The 17,311-nt window shown below is 51.8% G+C and overlaps 1 protein-coding gene and 1 non-coding gene across 2 annotated transcripts; one reads left to right on the top strand and one right to left on the bottom strand.

Moving 5' to 3' along the window:
• Positions 1–3,609: 3,609 nt before the first annotated feature.
• SDSL (serine dehydratase like) lies at positions 3,610–14,423 on the bottom strand. The gene is made up of 8 exons (XM_065889729.1): positions 14,370–14,423; positions 10,732–10,926; positions 10,522–10,561; positions 9,090–9,229; positions 7,847–7,935; positions 6,884–7,111; positions 5,048–5,172; positions 3,610–4,019 (listed from the first exon to the last, which is right to left on the bottom strand). The coding sequence occupies exons 2-8, from the start codon at positions 10,903–10,905 to the stop codon at positions 3,826–3,828; spliced, it is 990 nt and encodes a 329-aa protein (XP_065745801.1). The 5' UTR covers positions 10,906–10,926; positions 14,370–14,423; the 3' UTR covers positions 3,610–3,825.
• A 1,855-nt stretch (positions 14,424–16,278) lies between these two features.
• LOC136133375 (small nucleolar RNA SNORA70) lies at positions 16,279–16,410 on the top strand. Its single transcript, XR_010656519.1, has one exon. It is a non-coding gene; the product is annotated as a small nucleolar RNA SNORA70 (small nucleolar RNA).
• The last annotated feature ends 901 nt before the right edge of the window (positions 16,411–17,311 follow it).

The following is a 17,311-nucleotide window of genomic DNA, read 5'->3' as shown; positions in this document are numbered from 1 at the left end:
TTTCTTCGTGTGTAAGACGGGATCCTCCCAGGCATTGAGTAGTTGCTTGATAAAGTGACGACAATTAAAACAGCACGCCATCTCCCAGGAATACACAAATAGAAATAATCCAGGCCCAGAAGAGATGAGATTTGCCTAACACAGGGTTTCCCAACCTCGGCTCTACTGCTCTAAGGTCCAGTTACTCCTTGCCGTGGGGGCCATCCTGTGGATTGTAGGGTGTCGGGCAACTTCCCTGGACCTCACCCACTAAGTGCCGGGGCACGCTCCCCCAACCCAGTTGTGGCAATCAAACACGTCTCCAGAATTTGCCAAACAATTCCCAGCTCACATCCTGAGAGCTGCTCTGATTGGACAGTTTGGCTCCTGGGCCTGCCCTTGAACCAGTCACCATGGCCAGACAGAATACAATGCTTGGATTGGCTGAGGTTGGGGTCACATGTTCCTCCTCCTTCCCTGCAGGACCTGTCCAGAGCCTTTTTATAAATATGCAGGCTTTTCCTAAATTGCTTTGAATTTGAGCTAACACTAAGCCATTAGGAGATCTGTTATGCTGGACCTGCTATTGGATAAACTTGAGCAGTGGCCACCTCCTTTAGGCAGAATATGAGCTTCCCCGTTTGCTCCAATCCCCACCACTCCCTAATGTCTAGCCCCCAACCTGCTTCATCGTATACATCTAAGTTTGATGCCTGGCTAGTGACTGGATTATAAGTCCCAAGTGCAAAAATGTGAAGCTCTCCACGGTTTGAGGGAAATCCTTCAATGAACTGCAAGTGTTGTCTCATAAATACACGAGTGCATGCGCTCTCCCACACGTGGACACAAACATACATGCATGCCTACAGGTACAAAAGCACACAGCCGTGCACAGATGACTTGGGACATAAAGCCAGTCGGAGCCATCGTGTCCACAACTGAGGGTCAGACCCTTCTCTGAAGGTACTGGAGCACGTATCTGCTTTGTACTGGGCTCTTGCCCAGGCTGGAGAAAGGAGAGCAGCAGTGGCATAACCCTGGTCCGCCTTCCCATGCCCCTGCCATGCCTGGGGCCAGCTCTGGGGTAAAAACACCCCCTTTGCCAACCAAAGGCTGGATTTCAACCATCACCTTGGCTTAAGGCTGGAGTGAAGGACTAGATGGAGGCAGCCTCTGGAGGCAGGGGTTTTAGAGTCCACCTGATGAGAAGACAGAGGGAACCTCAGCTGATAGGACCCACAGGGAACCAAAGGGCCCGCCTCCCAGGAGAGGGGCCCCAGCTGGGATGGAGAAGCTGGGTGTATCTCAGGCAGGTACACACACCTGGTGACCCAGTGTTCAGGGCTCTCCACAGAGCCCTGGACCAATACAGAAAATCTCGTGCTCCCCATTTCCCCCACCGAGTGGTCCAGGAGGGCAAAGGCAGAATGGCAATAGTCTCTCAGCTCCAGTACCCATCCTGCTACATCAGGTCATAACAACCATCACCTCAGCTTCAACCGTCCACATCCTGCTCTCTCCCTGTGCCTCCGCTCTGCCCTTGGCATTCCTTGGGTGTCAACCAGGAAGGGCTACTCCAAGGTAATTGACATGTGTTATCTGGACAGGGTCAACAGGCCCCTCGGGTTCTTATCTCAAGCTTGCCGAGACCAGGAGAGGAGCAAACGGCAGCTGACAAGTCTCCCAAGAGTTCAGCCAAGGACAGGAAGCCTGAGTGGGAGACAGAGCACCTGGAGTGGAGACGGGCTCTGCCACTCACCTGGAGGAGTGCGGGGTTGGGGAGACGTTCTCTGGCTGAAGCAATCCCAGGGGCTTCAGGGAGGAGGCTGCCTTTACACTGGGCTTCGAAGAATGTGTAGGATTTAGAAGCGTAGAGGGCATGGTATGCGGGGGGCATGGCTTAAGCAAAGGAAAGGAGGTAGGAGAGCAGTCGTGGTTAGAGGCACAAGCCCAGGTGTTTACATAGCAGCGTTCCAGTTCAGCTGTGTGACTTGGAGTAAGTGCTTGACTGCTCTGTGCCTCGGTTTCCTCATTTGCAAAAAATGAAGATTATAATAGTATCTACCACATAGGTTACTGCAGGATTAACTGAAATGACTGCTGAGACCCGAAGCACACAGGAGGTGCTCAACACAAGAATAACTACTAGTTCCTCCGCACCCCTCACTGTTGCAGGAGGAACACTCAGGAAATGGTAAGAACTAGCAGCTACTGAAAGACGACACCTGTGCCGGGTCCTGGGCGTAATCTGCAAACAACCCATTTTACTAATTAGAACACTGAGGTACTGAACCAGAGCATCATTGACTCAAGGTCACTGGGGTAGTGAGTAGGAACAAAGTTCAGGCTCAAACCTGGCTGTGTCCCGCTCTGGAGCGCTCAGTGTCTATTCCAGGAACGCACAAGGACATAGGGATGGGTCCTGGAGCCTTCTGGAGGGACAACCTTGGCAACCGAGGTCGACGTCTACGGTCAAAGGGAGGATGAAACCGAAGCAGTGGGAGAAGCAGAGGGAGGACACTGCTGCTCTCAAATCCTCAGCCTGAGAAAAGGAGGAGACACCTGGTGGAGGGAACAGTTTGGCCACAGGAAAGGAGGTGGGAAGCAGCAAGTGGCCCTCCTCCAGCACAGAGGGGCAGCCTGAGGCCCAGAGAGGGGAAGGCACTTGCCCAAGGTCACACAGCCCTCATGAGGCAGCCCCTCAGTGGGAGCCGGGAGCTGGGTTCTGCCATGGGCTGTGACACAGGGTGGCCCCCACCCTCTCTGAGCCTTGTTTCCTGCAGCGCTGGGAGGGGTTGTATAGGGCTCCCCCCATGCCCAGACTGTGTGGGCCCATTCGCCTCTGCGACCTCAGCACCCCCCGGCTGGGTAGAGTCAAGGAAGACCCTGGGGCAGGTCTCACCTGCCTGGAGCCGGGCTTCCCCATTGGAGACAATTTGCTGCCCCCTGGTGGCCATAAAGGATTCTAATTTTCTCTCGGTTTCCGAAGAGATCCTTCCCAGGGACTGCAGGTGCCCAGTTTCAGGACCAGTGTCCACCCTCCTTGTGACCCACAGGTGTGTCCAGACCGACCTGGAGGCCCTACCTCCTTCTCCAATGTCCCACCACACAAAGAAGGTGAAGGTCCAAGAAATACAGAGTCATGTCGAAAATAACAGAGTTTGAAACTGGCCGGGCTACATTCCAACCTGTGTGACCTCGAGTGAGTTATGTCACCTTTCCATGCCTCAGTATCCCCATCTGTAGAACAGGGAAGATAATAATGGTTTCTACTTCATAGTGCCTTTGTGAACTTTAAAGAGGACAAGGAATAGAAAGTTCTTAGAAGCATTTCTGGCACATGACAAGCACTTGATAAAGATTGGCAATATTGTCCTACCGGCCCAGGCCTGAGAAGTGACAGAATGTCCCCCTCCCCTTCCTGAGCAGGTCCGCCAGGTAAGGGAAGCCCGGTTAGGAGCTCAGCATGGCCGGATTCCCTTAGGAACCGGAGTTCTGAATTCTTGGCTTTGTTGCACAAGCTGTGTCATGTGAAGAGAGTCGCGTCATCAGAGTGCTGGCATCAGGTTGCTGTGTGCCTTCTCTGAGTTCACGGAGGTGGAAAAAATGGACCTGCTGGAGTTACAAGCCCAACTCAGAAAAGGTTTATTGGCCAGAGCTGCAGGGAAGCCAAAGGGAGCAGTTCAGGAGGGCTTCCTGTAGGAGGCAGCCAGCATAGCAGCACAGAGCAGCTGCCACTGCCCTCCATGAGCACAGAGGCCCCTCAGCCAGCAACCCCCTCCAGGGGTGTCCAGGAGCCTCTTGGGGATCACTGGGGACCAGCCGGCCCTCCTAAACCAGGAGCCCTCAGCCCTGGCCCAGCTGGGCTTTCAGAGCCTGTAGCTCTCCACTGTCAATGTTGTTTCCTCCACACACGATGACCACGACTGAGGCCGGGGAAGGGTGCAGGCGGCCCTCAGCCTGGAGCCTCCCCAGGAGGCCTGAGTAGATGGCAGCTAAGGCTGCCCCGCAGGCAGGCTCCACCAACATTCGCTCATCATCTGCCCAGAGTAGGGGAACGGGGGTGGAGGGGGGGAAAGGGAGGAAGAACCAGTTAGTGCTCAGCAGGGTCTGGGCACTGCAATTCCATGAAGCCAGCCATCCAGGCATCCATCTCACAATCCATCATCTGTCTGACTCTCTCTCCATCCATCAATCTGACCATCTATCCCTCCATCCATCCGCCTTTCATCTATCCATCCATCCATCCCTCCCTCTATCCATCATTAGACTGTCTGTCTGTCCACCTATCAGTGTATCTATCAATCATTGTTTTATCCATCCATCCATTCACCCATCCATCCATTCATCCCCTATCCATCATTTGACTGTCTGTCTGTCCATCCATCAATGTGTCCATTAATCAATGTGTCCACCCATCCTTCCATCCATTTCATCCATGTCATTTGTCAATCCACTGCCCATCAATCCAACCGTCTATCCACCCACCCATCCACCTATTCATTATCCACCTTTCCACTCACTCATACATTCATCCATTCACTCAACAAATATTTATTGAGTGCCCCCTCCCTGCCAGGCCCAGGGCTAGGAAGGCCCTGGGGACACAACAATGAACAAGACACACCAGCCCCCACCCTCATAGAGTTCACAGCCTAGTGATGTAGTTGGATAAGAATCTGGCAGTTATGAGACTGTTGGGATTGGTGCATAGGAAGTCTTCAACCCAGGTGGGGTGGGGGTGAGAGATCAGAGGAGGCTTCCTGGAGGAGGTGCCATGATAGCTGAGTAGCCCTTAGTTACGTGAAACCCATAGGGAACAGGGCCAGGATGGGCAGCAAGAGGGAAGAAAAGTGGGTGCAGAAGTCCGGAGGCTAGAGACAGCAGGACACACCCCTTCTTCACCCCCACCCTTTCCATCCACTCAACGTGCACTTACTACATGATTACTGTATACCCAGCCCTGCGATAGGCACTGAGGATACAGATAAGAGAGAGCACGCTCTCTCCAGGGGATCCAGGGACTTTGCCGGTTTCTGAGCCCGGGTGGGGGGCAGTGCTTACTCACCCAGGAACCGCTGCACAGCGCTCACGGCCTCAACATCCTCCACCACCTCAGAGAAGACCTTGAACTCCTTCGTACACGCCAGGGCCTGTGCAGCCACCGTCCTGGCACCCAGGCACTTGGCTACACTGCAGGAGCGGGCAGGTGGGGCAGGGAGGGCAGGGGTGTGGAGAAGAGCTGGGGACTCAAGTCTCCTCCCCGCACAGCCCCAGCCCTCCCCAGCCCCGGGCACCCCTCCCATCCTGCAATGGGCCGGGGGCCCAGCATTTCAAGAGTCTCAAGCAGCGCCTGGCTCAGAGGAAGCACTCAAAAACTGTGTGTCCCACGAACAGCTGATGAATGCACGTCACCCCCTCTGGCTCTACAGCCGTGACTGCTGTTCTTGCACAGACCCCAGAAAGCCAAGCCTAGAAAATGATTTTTTCATTTTATTCGTAAATAACCATTTACCACGTCTATGCTATAGCTAATATTCACTGAATGTTTCCAAGGTGCTGGATGCTCGGATATTCCAACAGGGTTTTTTTTGTTTGTTTGTTTGTTTGTTTGTTTGTTTGGCTGTGCCATGCAGCATGTGGGATCTTAGTTTCCCAACCAGGGATCGCACCTGAGCCCCCTGCAGTGGAAGCACGGAGTTGTAACCACTGGACCGCCAGGGAAATCCCTGGATTTTCTGTCTTAATCCTTATGCTGTCCCTTGGAGTTAGAAATTTATGGGTTCCATTTTATAGGTCAGGAAACTGGAGTTCACAGAGGTTGAGTAACTTGCTCTAGGACACACAGCTAGTCAATAGCAGAATATGGGCTCAAATTCAGGTAGTCTGGCTCCAGAGTCCACGCTCTTTACCTCCGTGCTTGGGATCACCTACCTGTTGGTATTTTCCTGAGCTAGGCAGTGTTTCAGGCCTGGGAGAGGCTTTGCTGAGCTCATAAGAACTGGCTCTGAGCCCTAAGTGGCCCAGAGTACGGACTCCGGTACCAGGCTGCCTGGTTTCAAACCTTGGCTCTAAACTAGCTGTGTGACCTTGGAAAAGTCACTTGACCTCCCTGAGCCTCAGTTTCCTCATCTGAAAAACTGGGCTAATAACAATAGCTGGCTCACGACGTTGTCACAGACAATGAGTTAAAACATTTCAAGTGCTTAGAATAGAGCCTGACAGATAGTGAGTTCTACAGAAGTGTTGGTTGCAATTATTGTTATTGCTGTTATCAAGAACCAAGTCTGGGAGGGGAGACAGCAGTGAGTAAGGAAACACAAGAACAAGTAAATAAATACCCACTGTAGGTAGACACTATGAGGGAGAACTTGGGAGGGGAAACTCCGATGACAGGGTTGTGGGGAGAATCTCTCTGAGGGGAGAGAAAACAGCCAGAAAAAGAAGAGGGAACCCTAGGACTTCTGGGCCGAGGACACAGCCCGTGCAAAGGCATGGCGGGAGGAAAGAGTATGACCCATTCAAGGGACAGGAGGACGGGCCAGTGGCTGAAGTGGAATGGGGAGGAGTCTGATTGGGGCCTGAGAGCTTAGGGAACACACTGATGGGTTTAAGCGGGGAATGAAAAGTCCTATAGATCAGCCATGCAGGATTAAGGAGACCCCCCCTTGAGGGGACTTCCCTGGTGGTCCAGTGGTTAAGACTCTGCGCTTCCACTGCAGGGGACATGGGTTCGATCCCTGGTCAGGAAACTAAGATCCCGCATGCCATGGTGTGGCAGAAAAAAAACTTTCTTTAATTAAAAAAAAAAGGTGACCCTCTTGAGTGCCCCACTTCCACTCAGTGGGGCTGGGAGGTCCTAGGGCAGCCTAGCGCCCCACAAATGCCCCCAGCCTATGCCTACCTGGTGATGTCCGGCAGTGTCACCAGCCTGCCTGCCTTAACGGCCGCATTGAAACAGTGTGCCCCTTGGGTCTCCATGGCAATTATGGGCACATGCTTCCAGCCCACCTCTGCCAGGCCAGCCGACACCCCGGCCAGGAGGCCTCCGCCCCCTACTGCCAGCACCAGGGCACCCGGTGGGGTCCCCAGCACTGCCTTCAGCTCCCGCACCAGGCTCCCGTGGCCTTCCCTGCAGGATGAGGGAGCAGGAGAGAGGGGCAGGGGTGAGGGAGGCCCCAGTCCCACAGGCTCACAACCACACAAACTCCCCGCGTCGCCATCCGCCTCCCCACCCGTGGCACGTGGAGGGGAGACCCTGCCACGCTTAGTTCACTCAGCTTTCGTCCACTCAGGTTATTCGTTCACTCATTCTTTCCCCCTTTCATCAACCTCCCAGGCATATTCTCAATCCATTTAATCCATTCCACAATGCTGGAAAGAGGCAGCGTTCTTGTGTCTGGTTAAGAGGAGACCAGAGTAACACTTGGAACCAGCCCAACTCAAGTCCTGGGCCTGGGACCCAAGGTCTCCGCCACTTACTGGCTGTGTAATCTTCAGCAAGGAGCTTGACCCCTCTGTGCCTCAGTTTCCTCACCTGTAAAATGGGCATTAAAACAACCATCTCTAGGGCTTTGGGGAAGACTAAACGGATGGAATGTGTGCCAAAGTACACACTCAGTCAAGGGGATTTATTATTAGCATTTCCATTTTTACACACGTGGAAACTGAGGCATGGGTGGTGAGATGCTTTGCAGAGTCACACAAATCACAAGTGGCAGAGGTGGGGTCAGGACCTCCATGTGCCTGGCTTCCAAGCCTCTTCGCCTCTTGGGGCCTCAGTTTCCCCTCTGTCCAGTGGGAGGACCCTGACTCAACGACGGTCTCTCAGTGCTGAGTTCCATGGGGAGAGGGGCACCAGCCTTACCATATCAGGGGGTGGTCAAACGGGTGGATGTTCACCCAGCCATCCTTCTTGGCCAACTCTTGTGCCCTTAGATTGGCCTCGTCCCAGACCTAAAGAGAAACCGAGGACCTCAGAAGACGGGAGTCAGACGGCTATGGAGGTTGGAGCAGAGCCTGAGGTCTCCCGGATGGCTCCAGGGGCCAGTGGGCTGAGGAGACCCCCGAGGGTGAGACCAGAGCTGGTGTGGACCCAGCAGCCTCCTGGGACAAAGGCAGAGGCTTCCAAGTGGACAAATGGATGCCATGTGCTTTCTACAATCCAGGCAGGACCCATCGTGTTCTATTCTCATCATCTGGTTACCTGCGAGTCTCCCCAACAATACTTGGAGCTTTGTAAGAGTAGAGACCATGTCTTATTACCTCTGTATTCTTAGCACAGCCTAACAGTGCAGGCACATGGTCTGTGCTCGATGAATATCTGTTGGATGGATGATGGATGGATGGAGGGGCGGAAAAGAAGGCAGAGGGAGGGAGAAAGGGTGATGGACGGAAGGATGCTGAATGAATGAATGAGTGAATGAATGAATGGATGAATATATGAAGGAGAAAGGAAGACAGAAAAGCAGGCAGGCAGGAAGGAAACTGTATACACTAAGTATTAGGAGACCAGCTTTTGGGTACCATGATATGGCTTTTAGTTTTAACCTTGATGGTTTTTAAAAGCCTGTTTTCCAGGGATGATGGATGGATGGATGGATGGATGGATTTTTTCTTCTTCATCTTCCCAGGAGGGGGGAAGCATGACATGTTTGGGTCTCTGTTTCTTGGGTAACAAAGTGAACCAACGATATCCTTATCAGATGAATATCCTTTCATTTCGGGGTGGCCTCAGAATGGGGGATGATGCTGTCATCATCTTTCTTTATACTTTTTGTCTTACTGAAAGGCAAAAATTTTAAGTGGATAGCACCAAGTGTTAGTGAGGGTGCCGGGAGACAGATACACTCCTGGTAACCACCAGCCTCCTGCTTCTCTTGGGTTCACACAGGAAAAGTCTCCTCAAGGTGGGGAGAGGCAAGTTGACAGATCCAAGCCCTTAATATACAACACATCTCACTCACCCCTCAGCTCAGCCATCCTCAGGGATGACTGGGTCCCAGGCATAGTTCACAAAACGGAAAAGGAAACAGGATCTCTTGGGGCTGAGGTGGGAGTAAAGGGGGAACAGCTCCCTTCAGCTGGTCTCCCCTTCTTGAGGTCCTTACCTTTCCCGTCAGCTGAACTTCGGCCCCCTCCCCCTGCAGCCTGCTCACCACCTGCAGAGAGGTGCCCTCGGGGAGCACAATGGTGGCTGGGATGCCCAGCTTCCTAGCAGCGTAAGCGGCAGCGATGCCTGCGTTACCCCCTGTGGAGGCAGTAGAAGGGGGGGCTGTGGGCATTTGTATTAGCCTGTTGACACACTGCTCTCCCACCCTCTCCGTTCCCCTCTGGGAGTCACGCCTTCCCGACACTTATATGCCCCACCATTGGCCCCAGAGGTGGACACGTGATCTACGTGGAGCCAATCAGAGAACGCATTCACCTGAACCATGATTGGTTCAGGGATGAGTACATGGGACAAGCTGGGCCAAAAAGACCAATTCATGGATTGATGAGGCCATTGGGAAGGGGTACTCCCTTTTCACCAGGGTTGGTAGGATGGTAGGAGGCAAGCCTAAAACTCCGGATGGCCATCTTGCTACCATGTGGTCTATGTGAGAGTAAAGTTAGTACAGAGGAACGACAAGCCAAGAAAAGGAGAGGTACAGAGGAGAGCTCCTGGGTCCAGCTGTGCCTGAAAGCCAATCATCCCAAGAATTCTTCAATTCTTGGAGCCTGTAACTTAAACCCGCATTATTGGGGTTTTATCACTTACTACCAGGAGGCTTGAATGATGGGAAGGGGGCTGAGAGAGGACATGCCAAGCAGCCATCTGACCATGACCTTGATGAGACTGGACCTTTAAGAAGAGGCCAAGGACTTCCCTGGTGGCGCAGTGGTTGGGAGTCCGCCTGCCGATGCAGGGGACACGGGTTCGAGCCCTGGTCCGGGAAGATCCCGCATGCCGTGGAGCAGCTAAGCCCGTGCACCACAGCTACTGAGACTGTGCTCTAGAGCCCGCAAGCCACAACTACTGAGCCCACATGCTGCAACTACTGAGGCCCACGTGCCACAACTACGGAAGCCCGGGCGCCTAGAGCCCGTGCTCTGCGACAAGAGAAGCCACCGCAATGAGAAGCCCGCGCACCGCAACGAAGAGTAGCCCCCGCTCGCCGCAACTAGAGAAAGCCCGCGCGCAGCCAAAATAAACAAATAAATTTATTTTAAAAAAAAAAAAAAGAGGGCTTCCCTGGTGGCGCAGTGGTTGAGAGTCCGCCTGCCGATGCAGGGGACGCGGGTTCATGCCCCGGTCTGGGAGGATCCCGCATGCCGCGGAGCGGCTGGGCCCGTGAGCCATGGCCGCTGGGCCTGCGCGTCCGGAGCCTGTGCTCCGCAACGGGAGAGGCCACGGCAGTGAGAGGCCCGCGTACCGCAAAAAAAAAAAAAAAAAAAAAAAAAAAGAGGCCAAGCCCTGGACATCTACTGCTGCTCCAGCCAGGTCCTCCTCCCCCAACCCAGCCCTGAGGACCCGCATGAAGTAGAAAGGGGTGGGCTCACCTGAGGAGCACACCAGGTGTCTGCATCCCTTTTTGGCCACCTGGGAAGACAAGGTATGTGGGTGGGGGCTGACCCAAGCAGGTGTCACGGAGGCCTGTGTGGATGGAGTTAGACCCTCCCACTCCAACTCTCCCCACCCCTCGTCCTGCCCACAGCTGTCCCCTTCCATCTGTACAGCCTCACTCTCCCCTCCTGCCCACACACCCTCACCTCCTGGCAGAAACGTCCAATGCCACGGATCTTGAAGGAGCCAGCCGGCTGCACATTCTCATACTTGAGGAAGACAGGCATGCCCACCACCTGGGACAGTGCCCAGCTCTCCAGCAGAGGCGTGACGATGTGGAAGTGCTCACCCTTGGCACACTCCGCCAGAGGGCCCTCCATACCAGCAACCACCTAGAGGGCCTGCAGGAGGGCACAAACATCATAGCCCAGGCAGCTCCAGCCAAGAGTCCCTGTGACCAGAACAGGAAACGGGGAGAGGGAGAAGCTCCTCCGCTTGGCGCCCTTAGTGCCATATGGCTGCCAAGCCGTGAGGCTCCAGGGAAGGATCCGCGCCTCTCTGGGCCTCAGTTTCACCAGCTGGACAAGGAGCTCTGGACTAGGGGCTCTTTTCTTCTGTGACTGTGGCTGCTCACAGCGCTGGGGATGGAGAATGTGGCCAATGGTGGTGATGAATGAATGAGAGTGGGAGAATTCATTCATTCATTATTCATTATTCATTCAAAAGACATTACTGAGCACCTACTATGTGCCAGGCAGTTCCAGGTTTTGGGTCCCAGCAGGGGACACGTCAGAGGCAGCCCCTACTTTGCCGGAGCTCACGGTCTAGTTGGGGAGACAGAAACACAGAATTTCAAACAGGAGTGACCTAGAGGGGAGGGTATTATTTTAGCAAGGGTGGTCAGCAAAGCCGTCTCCCAGGAAAGAAACTTTTTTTAAAACTTGTATTATGGAAAATTTAACACAGCAAAAGTGTCAAGAACTGTCTGACGAAGCTCCCGTGTAGCCATCACTTAGTTTCAACGATCAACAACGTGTGGCCTGCCTTGTTTTCTCCATATCTGTGCCTAATCCTCCTTCCTGTATTATTATTTTTTCCTCCTTTATGATTATTATAAATTTCCTCCCATATTATTTCTTCTGTAAATATTTCAGCGTGTAGCTCCAAAAGCAAAGAACTCTTTTTAAACATTGTAGCCACAGTTTCAGAACAGTATACATTTGTCCAAACTCTTCAAATTCTAACCTTGAGTAAACTAATTTTATTTTATGGAAATTATGCCTCACTGATGTTTATTTTTTAAAATGTAATCACAATGCCATTATCACGTCTAAAACTATTAAAATGATTTCTTAATATCATCAAATATCTGCTAAGTGTTCAAATTTCCAATCGTCTCATTAAATGTAATAAACCACCCATCTTGTTGTTGGTGATGGTTTAGGGTTTTGTGCGTTTTTGGTTGGTTGAGAGGTAATTTACTTTCTTTTGACCTGCAAGTTCTCAAAGGGGAAACTTTGAGATGAATGACAAGAAGAGAAGCAAGGGAAAAGCGTTCTGTAGAGGGAACAGCAGGTAGAACCACCGCCTTGAAGGAAATGAACTTAGAGTGTTCCTGGTGCTGAGAGAAGGGACTGGCGGAGGTGAGAGTAGGAGGCGAGCAAGGAGAGGTGGTCAGGGATGTTGGGGAGGGTGTTCCAGCCCACGGTGAAGAGGTGGGATATTATTCTAATTCTACTTGCTATGGGAAGCCGCTGGGAAGTTTTAAGCCAAAGTGCGGATGAGTGAGTGAGTGAGTGAATGAACCAGCGTGTAAGGGCGAGAAGCAGAGAGAGAGGACATTAGAAGGGAGAACAATAGAAGGATTTTTTTTTAAGGAGCCAACGCTCTGCCCTCCCACCCACCCCCCTTTGTTTTTTCTGGCGCAGAAAAGCATTGGGCCGCCCAATAGTGGGGCTGCAGTTCCATTACTTGCCACTAGGCGGAGCGCTGCAACCTCCCCCGCCCGCCACAAGCCCAAGCTTCTCGTCCACCCTTGCTTAGTCAAGAGCTGGGTTCCCCTCTTCAGAGGTTTCCGGGTCTCCTGTCCCTGGATTTGACTCTGGGCCTCTGTTGGGATGGCCCTGGGGTTCCCCAGGCATGGCAAAGCCTGAACCAGCTCCACCCAGTTCCATCCAGGACAATTCTTAAGCAGGGCATGGCATTGGGGGAGGGTAGCCCACGGGTCACCCAAATCCCGCATACCCAGCCCTGGGCCTCACCTCAGCCCCAGAGCCCAAGAATGTGAGCTTTGGGGTCAATCAGAGACCAGAGTTAGAAACTAGCTATGACTTCTTGGCTGTGTGACCCAGACAAGTGTCTCAACCTCTGTGTGCCTATTTCCCCTTCTGTAAAATGGGAATAATAACATCCCAACTCACAGGTTTTGGGGCAGATTAATAATAATAGTAATAATAATAATAGCTGTCCTTTGTGGAATCCAATTACCAGAAACTGACTGAGTCTTTTGGAGGCATTATCTCATTAAGGTCTTTTAACAGTGCCGGCAGGCTCATTGTTACTCTAGAATGCTTACAAGGTGTAGGCCCTGACCTAGGAACTGGGGACACCATGGTGAACCAGACAGATATCTACTCCTGGAGGTGACTCATAATCTCAGAAGGGGATCGACATTCAACAAATAACTGTATAGACAAACAAAATAATCAGAAATGGTGAGAACTGCTAAAAGGGAAACAGGCATATACGGAGCCTTGAAAAGAAGAACAGGGGACCTACTTTGGGTCAGGAAGTCAGGAAAGGCCTTTTGGAGGAGGTGACCATTAAAACTGAAACCTGAAAAATGAAAAGGAACCAACCACACAACAAACGGGGAGAAGAGCTTGTGCATCACAGGATCATTGTGATGATTACGTGAGACCATAAAGTAAAGGCATCAACTCTGCTTCACATATAATAACAGCTAATAATTACATGGGACTTACTTTGAGCCAGGCACTATACCAACCACCTTATATTTTATCTCATATAATCATTACAATGACCCTGAGATAGGTTCAATTATTAACTCCACTTTATAGACAATGAAACTGAGGCCCAGAGAGGTTAAGTAACTTGTCCAAGGTCACACAGCTAGAAATGGCATGGCCAGGATCCAAACTCAGGCAGTGCACTTTGGCATCTGTGTTCTTACCCATGATGCTTTACTTTCTCTTTTATATTAGCATTATTATCATTGAAGGTGTGAGCATTTAGTACTTAACTGCCAGTTGTCCTTAGGAGCTAAATGCTCCTGCCTCAGTCCCCAGGCGCCCCCAGCCCTCTTGGTTATACCGACTGCCCAGAAGAGGACAGCAGGCGTCAGTCAAACGAATGAACCCCAAGTTGCCAACAGCCTTATCAAGCCCAGACGCCCAGGAGGGCACCTGCTACTTCTATGAATTGGGGTAAAAGACCAACTGACTACCTTTTCCACCTCCCTTGTCCCTCACGCTTTTCCCCAGAGGCCACCTGGGTGATGCTCAACAGTCAAATCTCTGGTGCCAGGGCTGGGAAACCTCAGCCACCCCTTGGCTGGCAGAATGTCAGCCCCACCCCCCTGGGATCAGGATGTGCTCCCCAATCCTCAGGGTCCCAGATCCCTAGCCTTCTAGTCCAAGGCAGACAGGCCACAAGCACCCTGAGCTGAACCCATGTTCCTGGGAGGACTTCGGACAGTCTCACCCTCCCACTTTCTGTCCACTCAGCTGGAACTTGGCCCCAGAACTTTCCAGACTAGCCTCTACTCACATTCACAAATGTACATAGAGCCCCAGGGCCCTATTTGGGCCCCAGACCCCCTTACCTTCCTTCTCAACAGTCCCCAGACCAGCTCAGCCCCAGCCCACTGCCCACCAGCCTGAGTGGGCACTGGCTCTGCCAGCTTCCTGCAGCTTCCTGTGGCCTTGGCCCCTCCTCTTGTATTAAAGGGACAGCTCCCCACTGAAGGAGAAAGGGGACAAGATCAGCCTTCACTGCCTCCCGGTTTGCTGTCCGAGACATGTGATTACCTGGTCCCATTTCACAGATGAAGAAACTGAGGCCCAGAGAGGGGGACTCACTCAGCCAAGGCCACCCAGCCAGCGAGGGGCACCCTTTAACTCTCACCCTGGACCACCTTTGCTGTGACGCAGACACCTCCAAGCCCGGTGCTTGTGCCGAATGCCAAGCCACTTCCCCTGGACCACTGTCAAGGTCAACTTAGGTCTGAGACAAGAAAACAAGGATAAAGGAACAATTATTATCTGTCACATGAGAAAGGCATGTTTTCTTCTGGAGTTCCTCCTCATCTGTGATATTTTATACCCAACATTGGGACTCAAACAATTATTTATTGTTCAAATGAATGACTCTGACAACCGATTCATTCACTCAAAGAATATTTATTGGACACGAACTATGTGTCAAGTCCTGGGACCTTTAGCCTCAAACAAGACAGCATGTCCCCTGCCCTCAAGAAGCCCCAAGATACCACTGAAGAGCAGCTATGATCAATGCTGTCAGATGTTGGCAAGAAGAGGTGGGGTAGGGCTGTCGGCGCCCAGAGCAGGTACCTCACCTGGCCCTTGAGGGCTGGGAAGGCTTCCTGGAGGAGGAGACTGAGAGGGGTCAGGAATCAGGAACAGGGAAAGCAAAGGTCTGAAACTGAAAAACATGGGGTGTTCCAGGAACAGAGACATGTGCAGGAGGACTCGAGAAAAGGCAAGGATGGGACAGCATGTGGGTTTGGGGCTGAGGAGGTGGGCAAGGACCAGAGTCCACTGGATGCCTGTACCAATCCAGAGTCTGGACCTCACCCCAGGGGCACTAGGGAGCCATGGAAGGCTTTAGGCAGGGGAATGACGTGATCACATTCATGTCTTGTCTCTATCAGCATCTCACTGGGTGAATCTGAGCTGGTCACATTAATCTGGGGGGGCCCTCAGTCTCCCTATATATCAAATGGGAGGTGAGGTCCAGGAAGCACCTGGCAGCCCAGATGGCCTGTGCCCTTCTTGACCTGTGTGTGACCTCCCCGGGTTTGATGATTAACTCCTGGCCACTTGGGGTCTAGTGGAACTGCTTGGTCATGATCCTTGATGAGGACTTTAGCAGTTTCATCCCCATCCTCACATTAAACAAACACCATCCTTGACAGGTGTCCTGTCCTGGTCTGGGCACTGGGGACACAGAGGTGAAAAAAACCCAGTTCATGCCCTGAGGTGGCCCCCAGCCTGGAAGGGAGAGAAAGTCACTAATTCAGTGACAACCCTAACACCCCCTAGGAGAACAGAGAGCAGAAGGTCCCCATAGGGCAGCTGAGGGTGGGGTGTGATCAGGGAGGGCTTCCTGGAGGAGTGGGGCCTTAGCATATAGTTCAGGTTTGGACAAGAAGCATGATGGCTGCATTTGTTGCATGCCTACTGTATGCCAGCCCTTTTGTGTTGATGAGAGATTCCCAAAGGTTTTTTACTAGTTGGGTATTTATATCCTGTGTGTGTGTGTGTGTGTGTGTGTGTGTGGTGTGCATATAAAATAATACACATAATTTTATGGATGTTATTGCTTAGGAAGAAGCTAAGGCAGGTATTAAAGTTTAAAAATGGAGTTTTTTTTCTTTTTTTAATATTAAATAGTAGCAGTAAGTTTCTGGCATGAAGAGGCAGTAACAATTAGAACACAGACCCTGAAGCCAGCCTCTAGTACAAATACCAGCTTTGCACTTACTGGCTGTGGCTTGGGTAAGTTACTTAACCTCTCTGGGCATTGGTTCCTCAAGTGTAAGATGGGGATAAAATACTACTTCCCCAGTAGCGTATGCAGCCTGTTGCCTGTATGGGTTGCCCTAAGGGACATTGGAGACAGCCCTTTCCAGTGGAGATTCATGTCCGGCATGCAGTCCCCAATCTAGGCTCCAGACAGGTATGCGCGGTGCCTTTGGAAAGCCCCAGGGCACAGTGGCCAGGGTCCACATTGGCCAAGTCATAATGTTTATCCGCACCGAGCTGCAGAGCAAGGAGCATGTGATTGAGGCCCTCCACAGGCTGAGTTCAAGTTCCCTGACCCCCAGAAGATTCACATCTCCAAGAAGTGGGGATCTACGAAGTTTAAGCAGATGAATTTGAAAACATGGTGGCAGAAAAGTGGCTCATCCCAGATGACTGTGGGGTCGAATACATCCCTAATCGTGGCCCCCTGGACAAATGGCAGGTCCTGCATTCATGAGAGCCTTGGCGCCGTCCTCTCCTTACTCACGCCCACCAATAAATACTACTTTCCTGTCCAAAAATTAAATTAAATTAAAAGCTATTTTTCCTTACATTAAAGCAGTATGGGAGGAAGACTTTGAAGTTTTGATTATAATACTGAATTTCCATTTGGTGGGTAGAAAAAAAAATACTGCTTCCCTAGTGGAGTTGATGTGAGGATCAAAAGGGTTAACAGATGGGGACTTCCCTGGCAGTCCAGTGGTTAAGACTCTGCGCTCCCCATGCATGGGGCACGGGTTCGATCCCTGGTCAGAGAACCATCCCCCATGTTGCACAGTGCGGCCAAAAAAAAAATAAAATTAACAGATGTAAACTATTTAGAACAGTAGGAAGTATCCTGTGTTTGCTGCTGTTCTGCTAGCGTTGCTCTATGAGTATTATAAAAGGTGTGATACAGCAGTGTGGCAAAAATTGCAAAGGCAGCTCATGAATGTCCAAAGTTTGGGAACATGACATCGTTCTATCACAGGACGCTTACAACACCCTGGGGGAGGTGGGT

Source organism: Phocoena phocoena, chromosome 13, assembly GCF_963924675.1.
Source record: "Phocoena phocoena chromosome 13, mPhoPho1.1, whole genome shotgun sequence".
Taxonomy (NCBI): domain Eukaryota; kingdom Metazoa; phylum Chordata; class Mammalia; order Artiodactyla; family Phocoenidae; genus Phocoena; species Phocoena phocoena.
The sequence above is the reverse complement of the archived record's forward strand: the minus strand, read 5'-3'. Positions and strand labels throughout refer to the sequence as shown.

Coding starts and splice junctions, on each gene's coding strand:
- SDSL (XM_065889729.1), bottom strand. CDS start 10,905: ATGGAGGGCCCTCTGGCGGAGTGTGCCAAGGGTGAGCACTTCCACATC. Junction 10,562..10,731: donor TTGGACGTTTCTGCCAGGAG/GTGAGGGTGTGT, acceptor TTGTCTTCCCAG/GTGGCCAAAAAGGGATGCAG. Junction 4,020..5,047: donor CGCTGTGCAGCGGTTCCTGG/GTGAGTAAGCAC, acceptor TACTCTGGGCAG/ATGATGAGCGAATGTTGGTG.